The 24,535-nt window shown below is 39.4% G+C and overlaps 3 protein-coding genes across 4 annotated transcripts in view; 1 reads left to right on the plus strand and 2 right to left on the minus strand.

Moving 5' to 3' along the window:
* Positions 1-900: 900 nt before the first annotated feature.
* On the minus strand, positions 901-6,421 carry LOC752655 (protein rolling stone). Of its 2 annotated transcripts, none has more exons than XM_030991958.1 (3): positions 5,526-6,421; positions 3,466-3,703; positions 901-2,766 (listed from the first exon to the last, which is right to left on the minus strand). In XM_030991958.1, the coding sequence occupies exons 1-3, from the start codon at positions 5,619-5,621 to the stop codon at positions 2,243-2,245; spliced, it is 858 nt and encodes a 285-aa protein (XP_030847818.1). In that variant the 5' UTR covers positions 5,622-6,421; the 3' UTR covers positions 901-2,242. The 2 variants fall into 2 exon arrangements, with proteins under 2 accessions (XP_030847818.1, XP_011679158.1); XM_011680856.2 differs by having other exon boundaries at positions 3,463-3,703; positions 5,526-6,419.
* Positions 6,422-11,435: 5,014 nt separating this feature from the next.
* LOC752670 (protein rolling stone) lies at positions 11,436-18,304 on the minus strand. The gene is made up of 3 exons (XM_030991959.1): positions 18,069-18,304; positions 15,244-15,481; positions 11,436-12,001 (listed from the first exon to the last, which is right to left on the minus strand). The coding sequence occupies exons 1-3, from the start codon at positions 18,162-18,164 to the stop codon at positions 11,475-11,477; spliced, it is 861 nt and encodes a 286-aa protein (XP_030847819.1). The 5' UTR covers positions 18,165-18,304; the 3' UTR covers positions 11,436-11,474.
* A 3,860-nt stretch (positions 18,305-22,164) lies between these two features.
* Positions 22,165-24,535, plus strand: part of LOC587864 — a 45,168-nt gene continuing 42,797 nt past the window's right edge. Inside the window, exons 1-2 of the mRNA XM_787574.5 lie at positions 22,165-22,443; positions 23,989-24,165. The gene's annotated coding sequence lies outside the window, so the exon portion shown is untranslated. The remainder of the gene's footprint in view (positions 22,444-23,988; positions 24,166-24,535) is intronic.

The following is a 24,535-nucleotide window of genomic DNA, read 5'->3' on the forward strand; positions in this document are numbered from 1 at the left end:
GTGTGCAGCCTTGACGTATTCCCCTGCCAATTTCAAACCACTTGGTATTGCCGTTACATGGTTCTCACTGTTGCTTCTTGGTCATGATAAAGGTTTTTGATCAGTTCGATGATGTGACTTGGGAACCCCATCTTTGCCATTGTATTCCATTATTGAGAGTGGCTCACACAGTCAAATGCTTTGCTATAATCTATACAACACAAAATAGAGGGGATATCTGTGTTCACTGCATTTCTCTATTACGTTCGCATGTTGACAATTTGTTCTCTTGTCCCTCTACCTTCACGGAACCCTGCTTGCTCATCTGAGATCTCGGCTTGCATTTTGATTTTCATTCTTCTACTAATCACCTTCAGAAGTATTTTATTTGCATGACAAATCAAGCTGATCGTTCGGTGATTTGCACATTCTTTTAGATCTCCCTTCTTTGGAAATGGTACAAAACAGCTCTACACCAGTCCTTAGGCCACTACCTACTATTCCAGATATTGCAACAGAGACGCCACATCAGGTCAGTACCTAGTGAGCACTAATTTTTTTATTTGAAAAATCGCACCCCGACCCCCCCCCCCCCCCCATTCAATGTATAATGTCATCAGTGATCATGAACGATTATGCACACATTTCCTGTCATTAAACAACGTTGTTTTTAAAGCGATTTTCGAAATTTGGGGAGGAGGGGCATAACCCCGAGGCATTCCAAGAAGAGCGACCTCTGACGCCTTTGAACCTCGAACCCTTCATATCTAAGTATAGTCCCAACGCGGCCAAGAGCATGTTCCATATAGGATATAGTTGAAGAATGACATGCTTTCAACAAAAGCGGGAGAGAAGAAATAAAATATTGATACCAACAACAACAGCAACAATAACAAAATGAGGAATGTAAGACAGACGATATAAGAGTTACCAATATTTTGATCATTTGCATATTGCTATCTTGTGGACACATATTGGTAAAAGAGTACCCAAACATTTGTGGATATAATTCCTTCGACGTGTATTGGATATCACTGATTTCTCATTTCCCCCAAAAGAATGTGAACAGAATAATATAGAACTTCAAGTTTTGTTTCACAGCCTTTATATACATTTGTGACATTGGTTGAATAGTCAAAATCCATGTGCTGAATCAAGAAAATTCGAATATCAATAAAATATTAGTTAAAATTAATTTAAACAATATAAAGCTTTTAAGAATAAGATAACAACTGTTGCATAATTATACAGATATTTTTTTTATTTTTTATTTTTTTTATTTTTTTAAAGAGGTAGATTGGTTATTAGGTAGTTTAAGGCCATGTTTCCTTGTAGTATCACATCTCTGATAAATTGAGAATGTGTACCAATTTCAATGAAATGTGCACTCCAGACTCATTCATATGCTGTTAACCAATGGAGCGCTGAGTACTGGTAACAGACATAAAACTGTATTTTTTTTTATAGATATTTGTATCTCTTCTCTTTTTTATTATCACATGAAGAAGAAAAAAAACATAATTTGAAACAGAAATATAAATACCCCCCTCACCTCCCCTATCAACATCATAGACTCGACTGTATATAAACATGTAGTTATGGCCCATATTATTTTATTTATTATTTATTTTATTATTTATTATTACTTTCTTTATATGATCAGGATCACAAAAACATTCGACAAATCAACTCAAGGACGATTTTATACCCTGTTGAGTAAAATCATTTTTTTCGAATTACGTCATATTTTGTTTTCATGTAATGTTCGAACGCGCCAGTACGTGATGATCCAAGGCTATAGAAATTGCCTTATAGGTTGATGTTTCGAAATTTTCGTGTTCTTTGGTTTATTGCATAGTGTTAGATCTAAACGTGATGAGTTCTATTATTAATTTTGCCTAAATATCTACTTTCCACTTTAAGATGTTGTAAGGAGTATATTGTGACATTCACTCTCGGTATATTGCATAGCTTTTCATAGCCTTTTAAAGCAACATCTTCTCATTACAGTATATTTATCATTATTATATAAGAACACCAAGCTACCTAAAATAAAATGGCGTTTGCCGGGATTCAGGAGAGTTTGTAATTTTTTCGGAGTTGGCTAAAGCTCCCCCCCCCCCCACACCCCCTAACAAAAAAGGAATCCTCACCATGCATGTAATGAATATACATGTAATAGACATTGCGGTTGTTTATCGTGCAGCAATTTACCCGAAAAATGAATTTCAGTGGTTGCGGCTATCAATAATAATACCGAGACCTAAACTTTGAGTTGATGGGGTTCGCCTTCAATCTCGAGATCTCTATTTTCAACGTTTTCGTTCGGGAAACATGATGGGCAGCATTTATCGAATATCAAGACTTTCAACTTATGGAGTCCCCAAATGATCAGGATATGAACGACCACGACTGCGACCAGGGCCCCGATGACGAGTCCAGCCGCGAGACCCGGATTGGCCCCGAAGTCGAGAATGGAATAGATGGACGGGTTTCCCTCCTCGTCAGTGCCCCCGGCTGCGTAGTATATCCCAGCAAAAACAGCATATGCGACGGAGAACATGAACGGGTAGATGAAGTGCAGGATGCGAATAGCCATCGCCGAGAGGAAGATCTCGATCAGGGCGACGATCCCGTTGAGGGTATGGAAGTTGATGTCGTAGTACAGATCGACCGTTCCGGGAACGTAGAGGGCGCCCCAGTAAAGGAGGGAGATGATGATCGAGACGGAAGCGTACATGTTAAAGAGCAACCACTGGCCGCGGTGAAAGAAATACCAAGGGACGTCTGAAAAATAGATAATTAAATACATAATTTGACGATATCTTTAGACAACAAGGTGTTTAATAAATTGCCAGGCTATTCAAATATAGACTCCTACAAATTAGCAACTGTATAAAATCTTCTGTATTTAGCTGTCTCTCTTCCCCCCCCCCCCCCACCACTCCCCACTGTACTGAGGTAGATGGAAGTTTGACGAAAGGGCAGATCCTAAATTTTGTCACTTAAAGGCGTTAGATTCCGAAAAAGTTGATTCAAAATTCATATTAGTACAATTAAAGGGAGTGTGTCATGAGGAGGCTATGTGTCTTTCCCGTGGCCCTACCCGGGGCCAATCGGGTATAATACGACTACGGACGACGCGACAACAGCATTCACGTGCGTGCAAAATACGCGAAACCGAAGCGTAAGGACCATTTCGGTCTGTTTCGCGAACGCTAGCGCGCTGACCCAGTTAATCAAGTCCATTCGTTTATATGAAGAAGAATATGCAATTGTTCAAAAGGAGACGTAGATGGCGTTAAACAGTATTTCCCATGATACATTCCCAATTTTTTAGGGGCAAAGTTCCACCAAGTTCCAATGAGATACTTCTACTCGGATCTTTGTATAGAATTTTGCTGTCGTTACACACTCTCACTCTGTAAGACCAAGAAGTTTAGCTCGTTGGTAACACCCAACACGAAATGCGATGTGACATACCATCATCAGAAGTCCACCCTGCAGGTTTCATGAAGGCCGCATAGACGATGATGTTCCACAGGGCGCAGATTTGGTACACCAGCATTAGGATGTAGCCCCAGTGGGTGAGGTAGATGAAGAAGTACCCGCCGTATTCGCCTCCAGGACTAACCGTCACGATGAATAAATAGAGAAAATAGCCCAAGAGATAGAGCGTGATCAGGAGACGGTAGGCCAGGTATACTCCGTAGTGCATCGGACACTATAGGGAATAAAAGTTTGTAGAGTATTATAAGACAAAGTAAAATTTAATTAAGTGACTCGGGAACATTGTTGAAGGTTGATGAAAAAATTGAATTAAAAAGAAAACAGATTTTTTGAAAAATCCAGAAAAATTATCTAATCACAAAGATATTTATGGTTTTCTTTGAAGGAGTTACTGTGCAGCACCTTCTTACAGTAAATTCTCCCAACCATTTTTGAATTTTCCAAACGTTTTTCCATAAAACAAGACATACATGTTAAGACAGGATTTTAAAATCTTTCGACATTTAATTGTCTAGAATGGTATATAAAGCCAATTCATTTCTTTGTGACGATTTACATTCACCTAAAATGTAATTCAATTGTAATAAAATAGTTGGGAGAATTAAAGAATCGACCAGATCAGTTTTCCCCAATTTTTATCATTAATAATGGTCTGTTTTCACACAAACTTTCAAATTCTCTTTAATTATGCATGTAGCCTTGAAGTCACTACCTTAGCACCATTTTCTCTCATTCAAACAGTGTTACCAAGTCCCTTTAATGTTATTATTTAAAGAAAATAAAAACAAAAACCGCGGCCTCCAAAATGCACTCGAGTACAAGTGCATAACATTATTGAGATTATTTGTAAACAGGAAAAGAAATGTCTATCAAAGAAAACTTTACCCAGATGAGGAAAAAATTAACATGACTGGTATTCTTGTAAATACTACAACTTTAATGCACTAATGTACAGTTTTCTAAAACAAGAGGTGTATCAAGCATACTCCTGCTGACACTCTGGATTTACAAACAAATTTGCATGTTGTTACACAACAATAACTTTATCATGAGGTAATGAATACTTTAATAAAATCAGTTTGAAAATTGTGACATTAGAAAGACGTTTACATGTTATTAGACATGAACATTACAATTTACAAATTTACAAATTATAATTTCAGTAATAATGACTGTCGGAAAAAAACTCTGACATTTAAACGCCTGCTAACACTGTGACATTTAAACCGTGAAGTTTAAATGAAAATAACTAACACAAATTACACTACTTTAACCGAATCACGAAGTAATGATTACCATAATGATAAAAACAGCCTAAAAACTGACAATAAACTCCTGCTGACACTCCGTAAATTAAAGTGTGTAATTTTACAAGACTTTAAAATTGTATTACACATGGACATAATCACGGGATACATGTTATCATGAATTAAAAATCACAGCAACAAAAGCAGTCTTTCATCACCCTGAAACACTAATTAAAAAGTTCTAATGATTTACAGTGCATATAAACCCATATAAACATTCACCATCAGCATCGTCTTGTGTGCTGTGGTCGGACTGGCGTAGGGTAGCGTACTATTGCGTAGGCATGGCGTACAGTAGCATAGTGTTGCGTAGAGATAGCGTCCAGTAGAGTAGTGTTGCGTAGACTTGCGTACTTTCTGCGTACTTTCTGCGTATAGTGTCTACGCCGAAGGTACGCGAAAAAAATAAACATGTTGAATTTTTTGCGACCATCTCGCGTACCCATTTGCGTCCCTCTGCGTACAGTTACGTAGGCCGGCGTAGGGTTGCGTACGATCGGCGTAGTCGGTACGCAACACTACGCAACTCTACGCAACTCCCACGCAAGGCCCGGTGTGTAAGCCCCTTTAGGCTAGCGGTCATTCGTTTTTAACGCTACTTAACATGTCGTAGTCATTCTTGGCTGGCGCAAAATAATTGTTTGGAACCAGCAACCTTGACAACTTGACCATTGTGACGTCTCTCTTATATTATGCTACGGGTGAAAATAAGTTGGATTATCTACTGACCTGAGTTGTGACGTAGACGGATGGGGACACTCCTCCAAGACCGAAATCGGAGCATTTCGGGCGCGAGCACGTACAAGATCTACTACGAGTAGACATTTTTGATCAAAAAGTTTGTTTACGACAGTAGGTCGTAGTTGTTTTTTTTCGAGTGAAAATTAGGTCGTAAATTATCCGGTGTTTGTTCGAGTTAACATGGGTAGCAAGTTGTCAGAACTGGCGTTTGCTGTTGATCAAACTGGCTAAAATATCGTCCTCAATTATCGCTTCGCATGGGCTTATTATATTAGGGATAATAATTATTCTGTTACTCCGGTATGATGCGGTACATGGTGGTCTTGACGAGTCGCCCTTATCACTTTCACCGATGTGCAGAATTTGAGTCGATGATAATTTCAATCAAATAGATTGGAACTCGTTGTGAAAGTCCACCAAAGTACAGTCAGACTGATACTACACAAACTTCTGCCCGCCCACAACAGCAGCAATGAAAATTGAAAGCATTCAACTAATAACGTAGGAGATCAAGTATCACAGTATAATATAAGGCCAGTGTTTACACGCAAGTAGGCCTACATTATATACGACGTTCCGAACTGACAACGTTTTAATTGTAACTCAGCAAAGCGTATTTTGGTATATTGTGTGTATATTGCGTAATAAGTGTAAGGTTGATTTTTTGAGCTCACTGAGGGTCACGCTACAAAGCTATAATAGTATTGATCACAAATGCACTGTTTGTAATGTATGCCTTCAAAGCCAGGCTTGATCGTTGCTGGGAGGAACAGTGTCATATCTCTCAATACTCGAACTGTTTCTTCAATTTCTTTGCTCCTGGGACATTGTACATGGTACATTGTCCAGTCAAGATGCAACCTCTTGCTCCTCTGCCTCCCTGACTTGTATATAATGAGAATTATTATTAAAGAGTATTAGTACAAGAAGATAGACCAAGAAGATAGACCTGGAAGCTCGACTGCTGTCTCAGCATTCTTCCAGTATTTGCGGTAAAAGGTAAATATATATAGGTCATTTATGACGTATAAGACATTTGGCATGATTTTAAATCACATCCTGAACGATCATACTTATGGCTAAAAGGATTTGTTATTGTTTGCAAAGTCAGAATTGAAAGATATTTTGGACATACTCAATATCATACAAGTGATATGGCAAAAAACAAAAGTTTAAAGTCGACGTTTTGGCAAGATAGATTGAGATATAGAGAGAGAGAGAGAGAAAGGGGGGGGGGGGGAGTGACAGAGGTGACATCTAGTGAACAGTGAAATAATGAACTTATTTTTCCCCAAATAAAATGATATAGAAATTACTTTTATCCTAAATCCTTATCCACATAATACAATGGAGAGTGCGTGTGACAAAAAAGGAGAAGATATTGTTTTCGGTGAAGAAAAAAATAGTCTAATGAAGAAATTATTTACTTATAATCATACCCATATCGCGATTTCACATTCTAAAAAGTTATTGACATTCCAAAAATAGTCTTTCCGGATTTATTTTAAACACTTATGATCTGTTACGTTATCTTTCATAATTTGTTTTTTTAATGTTGATATTACCAGGGTTGGATTAAATAGGAGCGCCAGAGCAATTCCATCTGATAACACCCCTTCGTTTAAAGGGCAAGTCCACTCCATAAATAATTACATTTCAATAGAAGCAGAAAAATCAGACAAACCAATCAAAAAAAGTTTGGGCAAAATCAGATAACTAATTTTAAAATAAAGTTATGAATTTTTAATGACATGTGCCTCTTTTTTCTTTTTAATAAGAGCCACTTTCCCCCTTCTCATAAAAGCCCCCTTTCACCTCCGATAAATTCCCCTATTAAAATCTGATCGGTGCCCCTTTTCTTTCAACAAATGCACATTTCCCTTTATCATTCGTGCCCCTTTTTCATTCTCATAAGTGCCCCTTTTCACCTCTGATAATTACCCTTTTAAACATGATATGTGCCCCTTTTTTCTTTCTAATAAGGAACCTATCCCTTTTTCAAGTGCCCCTTTTCTCTTCTTATAAATGACTCTATCAAAATCTGATGGGTGCCTCTTTTCCGTCGACAAATGCAAATTTCCCATTCTTATAAAATCCCTTTTCATTTCTGGTGCGCGCCTCATTTTTTAAGTGTAAGAAGTGCCCCAGTTTCACCTCTGATAATTAGCCTTTGTACTTTGACACGTGCTCCTTTTCTTTTCTAATAAGTGTCTTAACCCTTTCGATAAGTGTCCCCTTGTCCTCTCATCATTAAACGTGCCCCTAATTTCAAGCGACTAAGAGTAATTTCCCCCAAAAGCTCGCTCGCTACGCTCGCTACTGCAAAGTATGGTGCTTAAGCAATATTTTATATGATGTAAAAAGAGAAACAAATATTGAAATCATACCTGGTAATGTAATCACAATATAGGGGTATATACCAATGTCTAAAACAAATTATATTTTCGCTTTGAGGATTTCCCTTTGAAGGTGCCCTTTTTCCAGAAAATACCCTTTTTTGCTGGTGCCCCCCACCCCACTTTGGAATTCGCTCCGCCGCCTCTGCGTGTATGTACCAGCACTCGCTAGATCCCCTTTATTGTATGTTTTTGTATGACTTAGACCACGTCATGTACGTGTTTAGTGTATAGAACTGTAGAGAAATAAAGATAAAGACAATGTTTCATTTTCAAAAATAATGATAAACATTGATAAACAAGCAGTTGTTACAAAACCCGTTCGTCTGTTTTCTTGGCTATCTGCGTACTAGGCGTACATGCTTAACTAAACGATAAAGTGAAATAAGTATTGACACTGAAATAATACATGTTCATTTCTTGTGAGCCAAAGGTCCGACTCATTACTGCACATTTCCGTGTATCATAGACATTAAACTAAGGCCTATATAGATCAAAATATAAATTAAAGGGTTTTAAAAAAAGAAACAAAGAGAGAAGAGACTAGAGTGGTATGAACATAAAATAATAAGACAATTTTCAACAAGAACAATAAAGGGGAATTTGATTTAAATCTTCAAAATAGTCCTAAATGTTATTCACCCTTTTATTATTTTTTTCAGATATTCACAACAAATATGTTTGCACTATTAAAGGTAATTATGAATACCTTGGTAGCCTTGCTTTTACTTGATTTCTAGCTTGTAACCTTATTTCAGATATTGCTCTTTCTATTACCTTTCTTATTTACATTTTTTTTAAATTCGGTAATAAATAAATGAAAGCATCGAGATCTTTAAAAAAATCAAAGAAACATACTGTTTTGTGTTTTTGATGTTTTGTCGTCTTCCATCGTGCTTAATACCTTCTGGAGTGAGCACATTATGAACGTTGTTGTTTTTATTTCCATATAATAAAATCGGTTAAAATACATACAAAGTAATCATACAAACAAAAGAACAAAATAAAGCTGGTATATATTGGCTCTCCTCCTCGTCTCCTTCCGCCCCATCTCTTTCCTTACGTTTGTTTCCCTTCCCTCTCTTCCCTCTAAAAGATTTCCCTTTTGGTCCCATATTTCTTCGACAGGAGATGCACCCTCGACGAACACTATGAACAGAGTAAGGATTTAAACTTCGCGCGCTTAGCTTTATAACCGCGATAACTCAAAATTTGCATGAATTGTTTACGTACACCTTACGAGCACCTTAAGAACGCCTTACGAACGCCAGGAGTCGTTCGTACAAGGACAATAAGAATCTCCACTCGTAAGGCGTTTTTACGAACGCTGTAAGAGCCCTCTATGAACAACTTGAGGCGTTCTTACGGTCATCGTAATAATTTGAAGTTTCTAGAATTGTCCCTCGACCCTACGAAATGTATTTAAATCTTGCGTGGTTCTTACGATATAAATACGGTGTTCGTACGGCCGCCTTACGAAGAAGGGTTTCGTACGATGTAAAAAAAAATCTTGGACAAGACCATCGACCAATCTGCGATCTTACGAACGGTCTACGAACGCTGGTTTAGTACGGCCTTCTTAAGAAAATCTTAAGAATTGGTCTGAAAATCGTTCGTACGGCGTTCGTAGCAGCCCGTAAGGGTATTTGTGACCGAGGCTTAAGTAAAATCCCAACGCGGCCACGAACAAGTTTCATATACACTGTCGCTCATATAGTTGGTGCTGATCCTGGGGCCTCACAGTTACGAGGCCATTGCTTCGTCACTGAACCATGACTGTACGCAGCGGGGGCTAGGGTAGGGGGCAGTTTCCATAAATAAAAAATAAAAAATTAGCGCATTTTACCCCAGTCCCCAACATAAAAAAAATCCTCTGGACGGCCATGCATTATGGCTCATGGTATGGGCACACAGAGGATTTTTGTATGTTGGGAACCGGGGTAAAATGCAATAAATTATTGAAAATTTATTGCATTTTCTTTGTTTTGTTAATATTTATGGAGACTGTCCCCTATCCTAGCTGCCGCTGCGTACAGTCATATTTCATTGACGAAGCAATGGCCTCGTAACCGTGAGGCCCCAGGATCAAAACCGTAGCGATGTGCTATATTAGTGCCCTTTTGTGGGGCATTAATCCTCATTACTGTCATTTATGACTTAAGGGCGTAGGTCCCGTAGTTGATAAGCATAGTAGCATACACATGCTTTAGCAATCACACAAAACACACATTGTCAAATTATTATTTAATACAATATATTTTTTTTTTAATTATTTTAAAATAATTCCATAAATTGGGGTAAAACAAAAATATTCCAACTGTATGAGCGACAGTGTAGGATATAGTTGAAGAATGAAATGCTTTCAACAAAAGCGGGAGAAAAGAAATAAGATATTGATACCAACAACAACAGCAACAATAAAAAAATGAGGAATGTAAGACAGACGATATGATATATATTTTAATCATTTGCATATTGCTATCTTGTGGACACATATTGGTAAAACAGTACCCATGCATTTGTGGATATAATTCTTTCAATGTTTATATACAGGATATCATCGATTTCTCATATCCCCAAAAAGAATGCGAACAGATTGATATAGAATTCCAAGTTTTGTTTCACAGCCTTTATATAATTGCACCAACGAAATAAGGGTGCAATTTAGGTGCAAATTTGCATCCACCTTATACGTGCATTTGCCAGAGGGTGCTGCTATTGTAGCAGAATTGTACCTTTATTTCTTATTAATGTCTACAATTGTGACGTTGGTTGAATATTCAAATCCATATGCAGAATCGAGAAAATTCGGATATGAATAAAATGTTAATCAAAATTAATTCAAACAAAAAAAAGGTTATAAGAATACTTTGTAAAATGTTGCATAAATATATATATATACTGTATATATTTGTTTTTGATATTTTTTTTTATATAGAGGTAATTGGTTATAAGGTCATTTGGGGCCATGTCTCCTTGTAGTATTATATCTCTGATAAATTGAGAATTTGTACGAATTTTAATAAAATTTACATTACAGACTCATTACATACCTGTATGCAGTTAACCAGTGGAGACTACCACGTTGAACAGGCTGGATCCAACACGATAAAGGTTGAATCTAACATGTTAAAAGAAACAAATCTACCATTTTAAGAAAAAAGTGGTCACTCCTCCGCCCTTTTAAATTGTGATTCAACATTTTAGTTTTTAGAGTTTATAATGCAAAGCTGTTCATAGCCTTTTAAACTAACTTCTCATTTAAATTATACTATGGTATATTTATTATTACTGTACAACACCACACTGCCTAAAGTAATATGACGTTTGCCCGGAAACGGGTGATTTGGTATTTTTTCCAGAGTTGGCTGAAGCTCCGTACCCCCCCCCCCCAAAAAAAAAAAAAAAAAAAAAGAGGAAAGCCTCACCACGCACGCATATGAATATACATGTAATAGACATTGCAGTTCTTGACTGTGCAGCAATTTATAAAAAGAATTCATTTCAGTGGTTTCGGCTATATTAGTAACAATACCGCGACTTAAACTTTGAGTTCTTGAGAGTCTCCTTCAAGCTCGACTGGGTCTCTATTTTCAACATTTTCGTTCGGGAAACATGATGGGCAACATCTATCGAATATCAAGACCTTCAACTTATGGAGTCCCCAAACGATCAGGATATGAACGACCACGACTACGACCACGGCCCCGATGGCGAGTCCAGCCGCGAGACCCGGATTAGCCCCGAAGTCGAGAATGGAATAGATGGACGGGTTACCCTCCTCGTCAGTGCCCCCGGCTGCGTAATATATCCCAGCAAAGACAACATATGCGACGGCGAACATGAACGGGTAGATGAAGTGCAGGAGGCGAATGACCATCGCCGAGAGGAAGATCTCGATCAGGGCGACGATTCCGTTGAGGGTATGGAAGTTGATGTCGTAGTACAGGTCGACCGTCCCGGGAACGTAGAGGGCGCCCCAGTACAGGAGGGAAAGGAGGATGGCGACGGAAGCGTACATGTTAAAGAGCAACCACTGGCCGCGGTGAAAGAAATACCAAGGGACGTCTGGAAAAAATAGATAATTAGATACATCATTTGACGATATCTTTAGACAACAAAGTTTTTCATAAATTGCCAGGCTATTCAAATCTAGATTCCTACAAATTAGCAACGGTATAAAATATTTTGTATTGAGCTGTCTCTATATCCCTCTATCACCCCACCCCCCCCCCCCCACTCCCCACTGTACTGAGGTGGATGGAAGTTAAACGAAAGGGTGGATCCTAAATTATTTTTAAAAAATTAAGGGTGAAATTCTGAAAAGTGGTTTTAAAAATGGGTGAAATTCCGAAAATTGGTTCAAATTCATATTAGTACAAGAAGACATTTTTAGGGGCAGAGTCCCACTACGTTCCAATGAGATACTTTTATGGCCTACTCGGATATCTTTGTAGAATTTCGCTTTCGTTACACACTCTCACTCGATCTGTAAGAACAAGAAATTTGGTCAGACCAATGAGTTAAACCTATTGGCAACACCCAACCCCGCCCTCCCCCCACTCCGTGCTCGGAGGGACCGCATGCGTGTTCCCAAAATGTCATGTAAAGGGGTACTTTTCACGCCCAAAGTCCGGCTCGTAGTACACAAAAATCCTGTCCGTATTGACTTTACACACCGGACTTAGGGGGGTGTTTTCAAAAGGAGGGCACATGCATATGCGTACCCTAAATAATACTGAGTGGGAGAGGGGGCGGGCACCAGGGCTCAAAGTACACGGGGGCGGTGGGCGATTCGCACCCGTGAGCTACATAATCGCCCCCGTCAGGTTGCTCACAGGGGCGATTGCAAAATTAAAAATCGCCCCCGTGGAATTATAAAATAAAGATTATCTTTTCTGTTATAACTTTAACATAATATTGAGTTTCAATTTTCAAACCTTAAACCAATGAAATAGAATTTAGATTAGCGTGCAAGATTTCCCGTTCTATGAGTAGGCATATTATTACCGATTCAGCTCGCAGTGCAGTGCCGCCGTCAGCAGTGGTTATAGGCCTACTGCGCCGTTAGTAACGGTACGTGTGCACGCTGCCGCGCCATTTCTGCTGGAGCTGGAGGCGATCGCACAAGGGCAGAAACCCCGGCCCCCCACTCAGTGTTATTTAGGGTACGCATATGCTTGTTCCCTCTTTTTGAAAGCACCCCCTATCTGAGGACTGCCAACATTTCCGAACCCCCCCCCCCCTTTCGCGGGCTTTTCGCGGGCTTTTCCTGCCTTGGAGACCCCCCTTATTCATGAAAAATGCTCAATGTACCCACCTAAATTCGGAATAATTTCTCAGGAGTCCAAAGAGATGAGAGAAAGAAAGAAAAAACACCCCTTTTTAAAGAAATCTCCGGGTGAAAAGTTAAAACACCCCTTTTTTTTTACAATTCTCGGGCCGGACTTTGTCGCACGAAAAGTACCCCTTTACCGGACATTTTGGTAACACGCATAACCCCATCCTCCCCCCGGCCCCCTTGGGCTGCCAAGTGAAAATGTGATGTGCATAGAAAAACGCCATTATGTCCAGAATGACCCACACAGTAAGATGTTAGTAGATGCCAGGAAAACAATACGGGGGTTCAAAATAGCAACAACAAAAAAAATCGCCTCGCCGCTATGCGGCTCGTGGACGATGCTTCGCATGTAAGTAGATGCCAGGAAAACATCACTTACGGCGGATCCAGCCGGCGAATGAGCGGGGGGGGGGGGGGCTGGATAAATGCACATATATTTGTTTAGGGGGTCCAGTTTTTGGGAACATTTTTGCGCCGACTCAGCCGGCCGGTGAATATTTAAGCGGGAGGGGGATGCTGGACAGGAGAACCACTAATCTATTTTATTTTTTTCAGGGGGGGGGGGGAGGTGAAGCGCCGTTTTAGCATGACTTTCTTTTTAACTCTTACTTTCACCTATCTCAGATAACCCTAAGTTTTTGGTTGCTGCTTTATATGTAGTTGATAATGCATGATTAAAATAAAGAGAGAGAGAGAGAGAGAGAGAGAGAGAGAACCACCATCATTTTGCAATGGTTCAGGGTTTGTGTAATTTTCATTTGAAACCATTTATTAGCGTCTCAACCCTAACAAAATAGTGAAACTATTTTTGAGGAAAAGCATTATTATAATGCTTTTCCTCAAAAATTAAAAAAAAAAATTAGTATTAGTATGAGCCAATATAAAGCTGAACTGAATAAAGAATAATAGCTTTATATTGGCTCATACTACTAATACGGGCAGGCGCGGATCCAGGATTTCTTAGGGGAGGAGGCCCAACTTTTTTTGTTTTTTTGCTCCCGAAAATTTGAAAATCGCGCCGGCCGAAAAGTCGCTCAGTGGGGGGTGGGGGGGGGGGGGGGGGGGGGGGGGGGGGGGGGGGGTACAGAGCACATTTTTTTTTTTTTGATCCTCAAAAAAATTTCAATTTGCACCCCCCCCCCTTGAGCGCCAGGGGGGGGGGCCCAACCCCCCCAAAAAGGTAAAAATCACGTGATTTTACATGATTTTTTTTCTCAAGGGGGGGGGGCGGGCCCCCGGGGGCCCCCCCCCCCCCCTGGATCTGCCACTGATATACACAGGCCTTGCGGAACGTTTATCAAAGTGGGGGGCTAAAGTATTTACGATCAGGTAAAGGGTAGCGAGCGTAAATTGATGTAGGGGGGGGGGCGGGGTTCAGGGTTTTAGGCATTTAATTACGGTCAGAGAAGCACAAATATTTTGATGCCGCATTTGTGTCACTGGCAGGTCAGGGGGGGGGGGCGTTTTTTATTTAATTTTTTTAAGGTAAAATTTACGTTACTATCCTATTTTTTTTACCGGTTTGGGAGGCTAGGGGGGCGGTAGAATCGGACCGTGGATCCGCGCCTGTCCAAAATAGCACACACACAAAATCGCCTCGCCGCTACGCGGCTCAGTAAAGAAAGAATGTAAAGGTTGCTCCGAATAATGAGGAGGAAATAATGTGCAGAACGGGAAAAAAATCGAGAGAATGTCATCACGGGATGAAAGTCAGTAACAGCTATGTAGCTTGTGAATTTTGTAAGAGGGAAAATGCTGATTAAAGTGATAATGATGAAATAGCAAATAATTGAAGAGTACCATAGGTACCAATTCAATGGATATTTGTATAAAAAAGAGCCCCCGTCAGTACTAAAAAAGCCCCCGTGAGAAGGCTCACGGGGGCTCTTTTTGGGGGGGAAGAGCCCCCGTGGAAAAAAATTAATTTGAGCCCTGGCGGGCACCCAACACGAAACGCGCTGTGACTTACCATCAGAAGTCCACCCTGCCGGTTTCATGAAGGCCGCATAGACGATGATGTTCCACAGGGCGCAGATTTGGTACACCAGCATTAGGATGTAGCCCCAGTTGGTGAGGTAGATGAAGAAGTACCCGCCGTACGGGCCTCCAGGACGCACCGACACGATGAAGACATAGAGGAAGTAGCCCAAGAGGTAGAGGGTGATCAGGATACGGTAGGCCAGGTATACTCCGTAGTGCATCGGGCACTGTCGGGAATAAAAGTTTGTAGAGTAGCAGCATGAGCCAAAATAAAATTCAGAAGTAGTATAAAAAGGATTAGTAGTAGCAGATGTAAAGTAGAAGAAGAAGAAGTAGTAGTAGTAGTAGTAGTAGTAGTAGTACAGTCAAACATGTCTATAGCGACCACCCAAGGGAAACAAAAAAGTGGTCTTTGTAGACAGGTTCCTGTAGTACATGTTTCAATGAGAAACCATTTTCAAGGGAAACGAAAAATGGGTTTTTTTTATAGACAGGTGGTCTTTGTAGACAGGTGGTCACTAAAGAAGGTTTGACTGTAGTAGTATTTATTTTTAAAGTGACTTGGTAACATTGTTGAAGGTTGATGAAAATATTGCGTAATTTTTGTATGACACGCTACTTTTTTATATTCCTTCTAGTGTACCAACTCTCTAACATGCAAACAAATCCTGACAAAATTCTTAAGCCACAAAGATATTTATGGCTTTCTTAGAAGGCGTCACTGTGCAACAGACTCGAGTAGTAAATTCTCCCAACCATTTTTGTATTTTTCCAACCGTTTTCCATGAAAATAAGACATACACTATGAACATGACTGACAAAGAAAGCGGACAAAATATACAGTTCCTCAGGTACACAAAGGAACATCCCTTCAGTGCTATTATGTAAAAATGTGTAGAACAGGTGTCACATGCATATTCACCTTTTAACATAATAGCAGTGAAGGGATGTTCCTTTGTCTACCTGAGGAACTGTATATTTTGTCCGCTTTCTTTGTCCGACATATTCATAGTGATAAGACAGGCTTTTAAAATCTTTCAACACTTACATGGCTTTAATAGTATATAGAGCAAATTTATTGCTTCATTAAGATTCATATTTACCTAAAATGTAATCAAATTGTAATAAAATAGTTGGGAGAATTAAGGAATAGATCAGATATGTTTTCCCAATTGTTATCATTAATAATGGTATGTTTTCACTCAAACTATCAGATTATCTTTAATTGTGCATCTGGCATTGAAGTCACTATCTTAGCACCATTTTCTCTCATCCGAACAATGTCACTAAGTCCCTTTAATTTTTTTTAATTTAAAAAAAATAAAAACAACAACCGCGGCCTCCAAAATGCACTCGAGTACAAGTGCATAAAAACTGGCTTATTGATGACGTAACAATATAAAACTTTCACGCGCGCACAAACTTTTAGCCTATCAAATCTCTGTAGTTCTCCCGAGGCGCAATTGATGACGAAACAATAGGAACACTTATTGCTGAGGCGAATGTTTACAAAAATGATCTCTCTCTTCTTATGGTTGTAATGTGCTTGTAAGCACATCTTTGTTGGTCGAGAGAAGTATGGTGGTATCTGTAGACAGAAAGGGAGAAATAGAGGGGGGAGGGGCAATCAAGGAAAGATAGAGGGACATTTTTACCATATTAAAAGTGTTTTTTTTTGCTTAATCGCTTCGCATCTTCGTGAAATTCGTATTAAGGGTGATTGATATTCAGCCTACAGGCCTCATGACCCCCCCACCCCTCATGACAACATGCCCATACGTCTATATGATTACAAGCTCATTTGTATTGATAAAATATATTGTTCTTTCGCGTTTCTCACTCACTTGTACAGTAACTGTTAATGTACGTAGATAAATTTGGGCAGGGGACAATAATTCCTAGAGAGTAGATACGCCCCTGTAATACTGACACGAATTCTAGTAGGGGCAGGGGTCAATATATTCTTATTCTGCTTGCCTTTCATATAACATCATTATCATGTACAGTGTTTTTTTGTTATCGCGTGTAATTGACTGCAATGGAAAGGATTTGAAATATTTCTGGAATGTCGTCATTTTAACCTTACTTTGCTTTGAATATCTTTCGCAAATATTTGAACTACTTGTGGGTAGGTCTAAATTCATGAAAGTTTATTGTACCAAAAATATCAATCCAACTTAGTCATAACACAGCAGTTCTCCAAGATACACACAATTGTAAACAGTGGTGGGGCGTGGTTACAGCCATTGAGAGAGCACTTATATCGAAGGGGGGGGGGGGGGTTACAAGACGGATTAAATGGTGAAATACAAATTATCAGTCCATGCATCGATGGGGGGGGGGGGGGTGTGAAGTGACGGGTTTTAAAATGATCTCTGTACGTTCCTCGGGTCCTCTAGTGGTAAGGAATTCCACTCTGTAAGTGTTTTTAATTTGGGAAGGAATTAATTAATATTTGAAGGTTTCTTTGATTGGACTAATTTCAATAAAAGACGTTATTGTGCGATCTTCCGGTTAAGAGAATGACGGTGAAGGAGATCTCGCACTTGGACGGAGAGGTACCCTTCATGTGGTTTGAAGAATGTAGGTAGTTAGGCTAGCTAGCGGCCCTTCTCTTTTCAGCAAGTGTAGTCAATCCAAGATGTCTCAACATGGAACTATAACGCTACTTAACATGTCGTAGATATTCTTTGCCATATAGCGCAAAAATAATTGTGTGGAACCAGCAACATTGACAACTTGACCATTCTGACGTCACACTTCGGTATATACTCATTATGCTACGGCTGAAAATAAGTGGGATTCTTTACTGACCTGAGTTGTGACGTAGACGGATGGGGACACTCCTCCTAGCCCAAAATCGGAGCATTTCGGGCGCGAGCAAGAACAAGATCTACTACGAGTTGACATTTTTTTATCAAAAAGTTTTGTTTTACGAGTGAAAATTAGGTCGTAAATTATCCGGTGTTTGTTAGAGTTAACATGGGTAGCAAGTTGTCAGAACTGGCGTTTGCTGTCGATCAACTAGGCTAAAATATAGTCCTCGGTTATCGCTTAGGGATATTAGGGATACTAATTACTCCGGTATGATATGGTACACGGTGGTTTCGACGAGTCGCCCTTTAATATCACTTTCACCGGTGTGCAGAATTCGATGATAATTTCGATCAAATAGATTGGAACTCGTTGTGAAAGTCCACCAAAGTACAGTCAGACTGATACTACACAAACTTCTGCCCACAACAGCAGCAACGAAACGAAGGCATTGCACTAATGCTAATAACGTAGGAGATTGAGTTACACAGTATGAATACAAGGCCAGTGTTTACACGCAAGTAAATATAATAATGTACGACGTTCCGAACTGACAACGTTTTTGTGACTCAACAAAGCGTATTTTTCTATTGTGTGTATATTGCGGACAGCACGTAAAAGTGTGAGGTCGATTTTTGAACTCACTGAGGGTCACGCTACAAAGCTATAATAGTATTGATCACAAATGCCCTGTTTGTAATATATGCTAGTAGGCTAGCTATATATGGGTCATTTATGACGTATACGACATTGGCATGGTTTTAAATCTGAACCATCACTTCCTGAACGATGATACTCATATGGCTAAAAGGATTTGTTATTGTTTGCAAAGTCAGAATTGAAAGGTATTTTCGACATACTCAATATCATACAACATTATGATATTGCAAAAAAATAAAGTTTAAGTGGACGTTTGGGCAAGATATATTGATATAAAGAGAGAGAGAGAGAGAGAGAGAGAGAGAGAGATTTTTAATATTACCAGGGTTGAACTAAATAGGAGTGCGAGAGCCATTCTATTTGATATTACCTCTTCGTTTAAAGGTAAAGACCATTTCTGGTCATGCGATTGCATTGTGAAAGAAACGTTGTGGAATCGATCAGAAAAGGTTGATCATCTAGCCTATAAAATATTGGTGTGTACTGCCAAGTTCTGGAATCATCAACATGATAAGAAATTTGGCCCAGTATTGGTAAATTTACAAGCACTGTACACAGAAAGATGTATATGGGACTACGCGATATCTATCAGGTCCACATAGATATAATAATTTACCAAATATATCAATTAGTAGGCAGTTTCTCGGCAAAATTTATATCATCACGTATTAGTTAAAACATATTCTTTCACATGATTGGTAATAAGAGCTTCCATTTCATTTTTTGAAAGGGGGGGGGGGGCGTTTCCAAACTGGTCTTTACCTTTAAGTTGAAAATAATGATATTAGAATTATCAATCGACATGTAGAAACAAATTTTGTATACACATTTCTTTATTCCATTTTGTTTTAACCCCCCCCCCTCTAAATTACGTCTTTCTCTTCTGCTACTGTTTTTCATCTACAATTCTTTTTTATCAGGAACCTTTATAATATAAGCACTGCTTTTTAATGGGTTCCTCACATTCTACTTAACCTATCATATGAATCGAGTGTAATTGAGACGTGCTCATACTTTATGTATATAAATGTGTGTATAATTTCGATTTTATATGTTTGTTTATATGTCTTGTATTAAAAATGTGATACAAATACTTAAAACTTGAAACAAAGACCATGAATCCATCTATTTCGAGTACGCCTAGATATTTGTGATCTCCTTCCTTCTCAATAGGCCATTTTCGTAATGTAACCAAATTTAATGCATAAATAGTCTTTGTGAATTGCCTCAATACAAATTATTTCATTCACCTGATAAGAATAATAGTATTTCAATAGACAGAATCCAAACTGCATACATTAGTACTGTTGTTGTCAGGTAGGACATACATAATGGCAAGACCTACCTAGCAACACTTGATAAATGCAGTTTGCATTCTGACTATTGAAATACTAATTATTCTTATCAGGTGAATGAAATAATTTGTATTGAGGCACTTCACAAAGACGTTTGCATTAAATTTGGTTACATTACGAAAATGGCCTATTGCTCTTGATCTCTGAAGAGTGCTGCCATTTGTTGTTTTACCTGTCCGTATAGCTAGAGTGATCACATTTATCCCAGCCCAAACCGATGCCAATGTCTTCACTGAAGATCCGAACATTTCAATGACAGATTCTACGTCATCTTCCGACTTGCCGTACAGCTTTAAATCATCCATATTTAACAGATGATTTATTGTTGCCTTGTTTTTTAAATTCATATCCAAGTATGGATCTTCTATTAAAGCACATGTGTTAATGGTGTCATTGTCATCACTGACATCAGTTGAAATAGACTATCGGCTTGAAATATACTGCTCTCTCCGAGCCCTTCATCTTTGTTCTCCAACTTCGTTCTCCATTTTCCATGGACTCGATGATCCAGGAGTGAGGATATGCTTCCTTGCATTCGAGCCAAGCCATTGCCAAGGTTGTTTTCATTTTCTCATTGTGTTTCATCACTCCTTTGTCGATGCATAATTTTGTCCCCTTACTACTTTATCCACATCCCTTTTGTTCCTATGGTGTTATGTCTTAAGTCTTCTACATCTTCTTCTTCTTCTTCTTCTTCTTCTTTGTCACTATCTCTATTTTTTCTCTCTCTCTCCCTCTCTCCCTCTTTCCCTCGCTTCATCATCCCCATCTCTCTCTCTCTCTCTCTCTCTCTCTCTCTCTTCCTCTCCCTCCTCCCCCATCTCCCTTCCTTCCTTCCCCGCCTCCCCTCCCCTGACCCAACACCGTTTAGCATCGGTGATCTCGAATACATTATCATTTTAAATTGCATTTCTATGATTTATAATGTTACGCGTGGGCAGTAACCGGTGTCTGCTCCTAAGAGACTCCTGGTTTTGCCCGAGAAAGTTTACAATCCCAAGTGACATTGGATGAAAGGAAGGATTTGCATCTTTAGCAGGGCGGATGCTTTACTTGTAAACTTGGTTATGATAAATCATTTGAATAAAAGAAAGAGCTTTTGTTAGTAGCTTCATTTTATTTTTCTTACTTATTAACTGCCCTCCTCTTTGTAGAAAAAAAAAGGATAAATATTTTCTATGCACTTTAACCCTCCTTTTGTTGATCAATAATTATTAGTTCTTTATAATGATTCTGTACCTCTGTCTCAGTTGGTTATTTTCTGTGAACCCCCCCCCCCCCCCCACACACACACTCTCTCTCTCTCTCTCTCTCTCTCTCTCTCGCTCTCTCTCAGACACATGCGCTCTCTTCTGATATTCGGCTACACCAAATACAATCACCGACAAACAGCCTTTCCAACCTTTAGCAGTTCATCTCTCTCTCTCTCTCTCTCTATCTCTATCTCTCTCTCTCTCTCTCTCCCTTTTTTCCCCTCCTCCTTCTCCTCCTCCTACTCCTCCTCCTCCTCCTCCTCCTCCTCCTAATTTGTTCTTCATCTTCGCACTTCTCATCTGTCTGTATCTGAGTATTGTCCCCCTCAATCGCTAATAGTTCTCATCGATTTACCCACCGTTTATTTGTTATTTATTAATATTTTCTATGCACTTTAACCCTCCTTTTTGTTTATCAATTCTTTCTATAAAATGGTTCTGTACCTCTGTCTCAATTGTTGTTTTCTGTGACCCCTCCTACCCCCCCCCCCCCCCCCGCTTTCTCTCTCTCCCTCTCTCTCTCTCTCTCTCTCTCCCTCTCTCTTTCCCCCTCACTCTTTCTCCCTCCCCTCCCCCTCTCTCCATTTGTCTCTCTTCCCCCTCTCTGTCTTCTCCTGACCACCCTTAACAAATATTTAATCGAAGTTCCAGGCTTCCCATCCTGTCTAAACCACACACCCACACGCACTCACACACAACGCACACCCACACACGCACACACACACACACACACACACACGCACGCAACGCACGCACGCGCACACTTCAACTTCTGTACAGTGATTTCCGCGCGAAACCCTCAAGAAACCCTCCTCCTCCTCCTCTTGCTCTCGCTCTCTCTCCCTACCACCACCATCATCACCATCATCAATAAAAGATGCATTAAGTATCGGAGGGAGATGAGAAGCTTGCGTGGGCAGAGGTGCGCATACAACTTATTACTGGACACCATAAGCTTAGCGTGGGACGATCCATTTGCCATCTTCCCAACAACACAGCCGCCATTTATCACCACGACTGTGTTTGTCTGCATCAGGCTTGGATGTAAAAAGCAGACAACATGTAGAGCAGGCATATTCCGCTTTGCAACAGGTCGTCGCTAGCATGGTACGTCAGTAATTGTTTTGTTCTGTTTTGTCAACATGGTCAAGCATTCAATATTGATCGCGCATTCATTCGTGTTGTTTAACCTTTTATGAACATCATCCTGTGTTGCATTTACTTTTTGAGTTCCATTTCATATCATGCCGGATGAAGGTATATAGTTTATGTTGTTTATAGTATAGGTGTGGTCTCTTAATTGAAATTATCATTAGTGTATTCATATCACAAAACCTTCCCTTCTTTATTCATCTAGGTGAGTCTATTTTACAGGATTTTATTGTGGGATGGATATTTCAGATGGGCTACAGATGTATATCATCGATGACATAATTGTACATTTCCTACCAATAGAAAATTATATATAACTGCCAGAGCAACTTATGTTTGTATTCTTTACGTTACTGATATTTATAGTGACATAATCTGCAATGGCGGGTTCTTGATTGTCAAACAAATACAGAAAACAACTATATCATTGTGAACGTTACTATAATCCACTTCCATGATTATACATCTATTCAACATACAGTGGCAGGGAGCGGGTCTAGAGATAGATGGGGCGTCAGTGTCATGCTGGGGGATAGCACCATTCTTCCTTTGAAAATGAATTGCAAATGATTAATTATGAGTAAGGTGTTGGAGAGGGTGGTAACGTCGCATTTCCATGTTCCATTTCTCTCTCTCTCTCTCCGTGTTTCTCTATACCCTGCTATTTCATATTTCATTCGGGGATGCCCCTCTGTTCCACTTGTTATACAAACCGTCTGTTTTTCATTAGTCTAAATTAGGTTTGCTAATTTATTTTTAAGTAGTCCTAATCATGGTGATAGCGGCATACAGAGGTGTTATAGGAGGAACCGGTCTTAAAACAACCATTCACTCGAATTAGTAGTGAGCTATTCCTTTGTATGTGTGTGTGTTTATATAATACATATGTATTTATATACATGCATATTACTGCAAGACTTAGCTTCATTAGTTGACCTAAGTACTGTATGTGGCATGTTTACTTATATAAGCCAGCTGATTTTTGTATGACATTTGATAAGGAGCTCCGAAAAAACGGGTCAAAATTGTTTATAATATATCTACAAACAAGATAACAGTATCTATGGATGTTTTTGTGCAAATTAGATTTTTTTTTAAAATTAAAACTACATCGTAAATGGATGCATTTTTTAAATGGAGCAGGTATCCCATTTCCCCCGCATCCGGCCATTTAAATTCATTTTGCCAACAAATTTGTAACGCAAATAATCCCACATAAGATTTATCATGGGATATACCAAGAGCTTCAATATTATTTAGCAGTTTCCAGTGCCAGATAAATGTATGTCGGGGTTAAAAGGGCTGTCATGGAGCTATAATCAAGACCGGAATTGGGTAATTTTGTAAAGCCACTGTGTTGCATAAAAAAATCCTTTCGCCTGTGGGCGCCTATTTTTGTGAAAAACTGCACTTGTGGGAAACGAGCGACCGTACAGAGAGGCAACCAAAGTGTTAATTGCAGAAGATGAAATGATAGTTTTAATTTTGGTTTCATCCCAGGTCAGTGACAACTCATTGAATCCTTTACATGGAAAAATGCATTGATTAGGAGAGGAAAGGAGGCGTGCTAAAGAAACAAGATGGCGGAGTCAACCCTTAAAAAACGATCAACGATGATGCCTTCTCAGTGAGATCGATTACCACCTATTATCACGCGTAGGCGGAAGGTTGTTGTCGGTAAGTGTTCTACTGCTTTCTAGACCAAGAGTATTTGGGTTTCATCAGAGGAGATTTCTTACGTAATTATGATGTCCAGTTTGTTAAAGGAGGAGTTGTGTGTAGACGATCGTGGGAGATTTGGGTGAAGCAGGAACTAGAAATGTACTAAAGCAAGATAGACAATTTTGAATGACGGATAGCGAGGCAATCATAATTTATTGCCGAGAGTCCAACGAAACTTGCCCGACCAAATTATCATTAGTAAAGAGAACAAACTAGGTTATCACCTCCAACCTCCCACATCCTCCGTTCTCTCTAAATTCTCAATATTCTTTCCGCACTGCCCCCCCCCCTTTTTTAAAAAAAACAACAATCTTTCTCCGTCTAC

This window comes from Strongylocentrotus purpuratus, unplaced genomic scaffold, assembly GCF_000002235.5.
Source record: "Strongylocentrotus purpuratus isolate Spur 01 unplaced genomic scaffold, Spur_5.0 spur5_scaffold_2, whole genome shotgun sequence".
Lineage (NCBI taxonomy): Eukaryota > Metazoa > Echinodermata > Echinoidea > Camarodonta > Strongylocentrotidae > Strongylocentrotus > Strongylocentrotus purpuratus.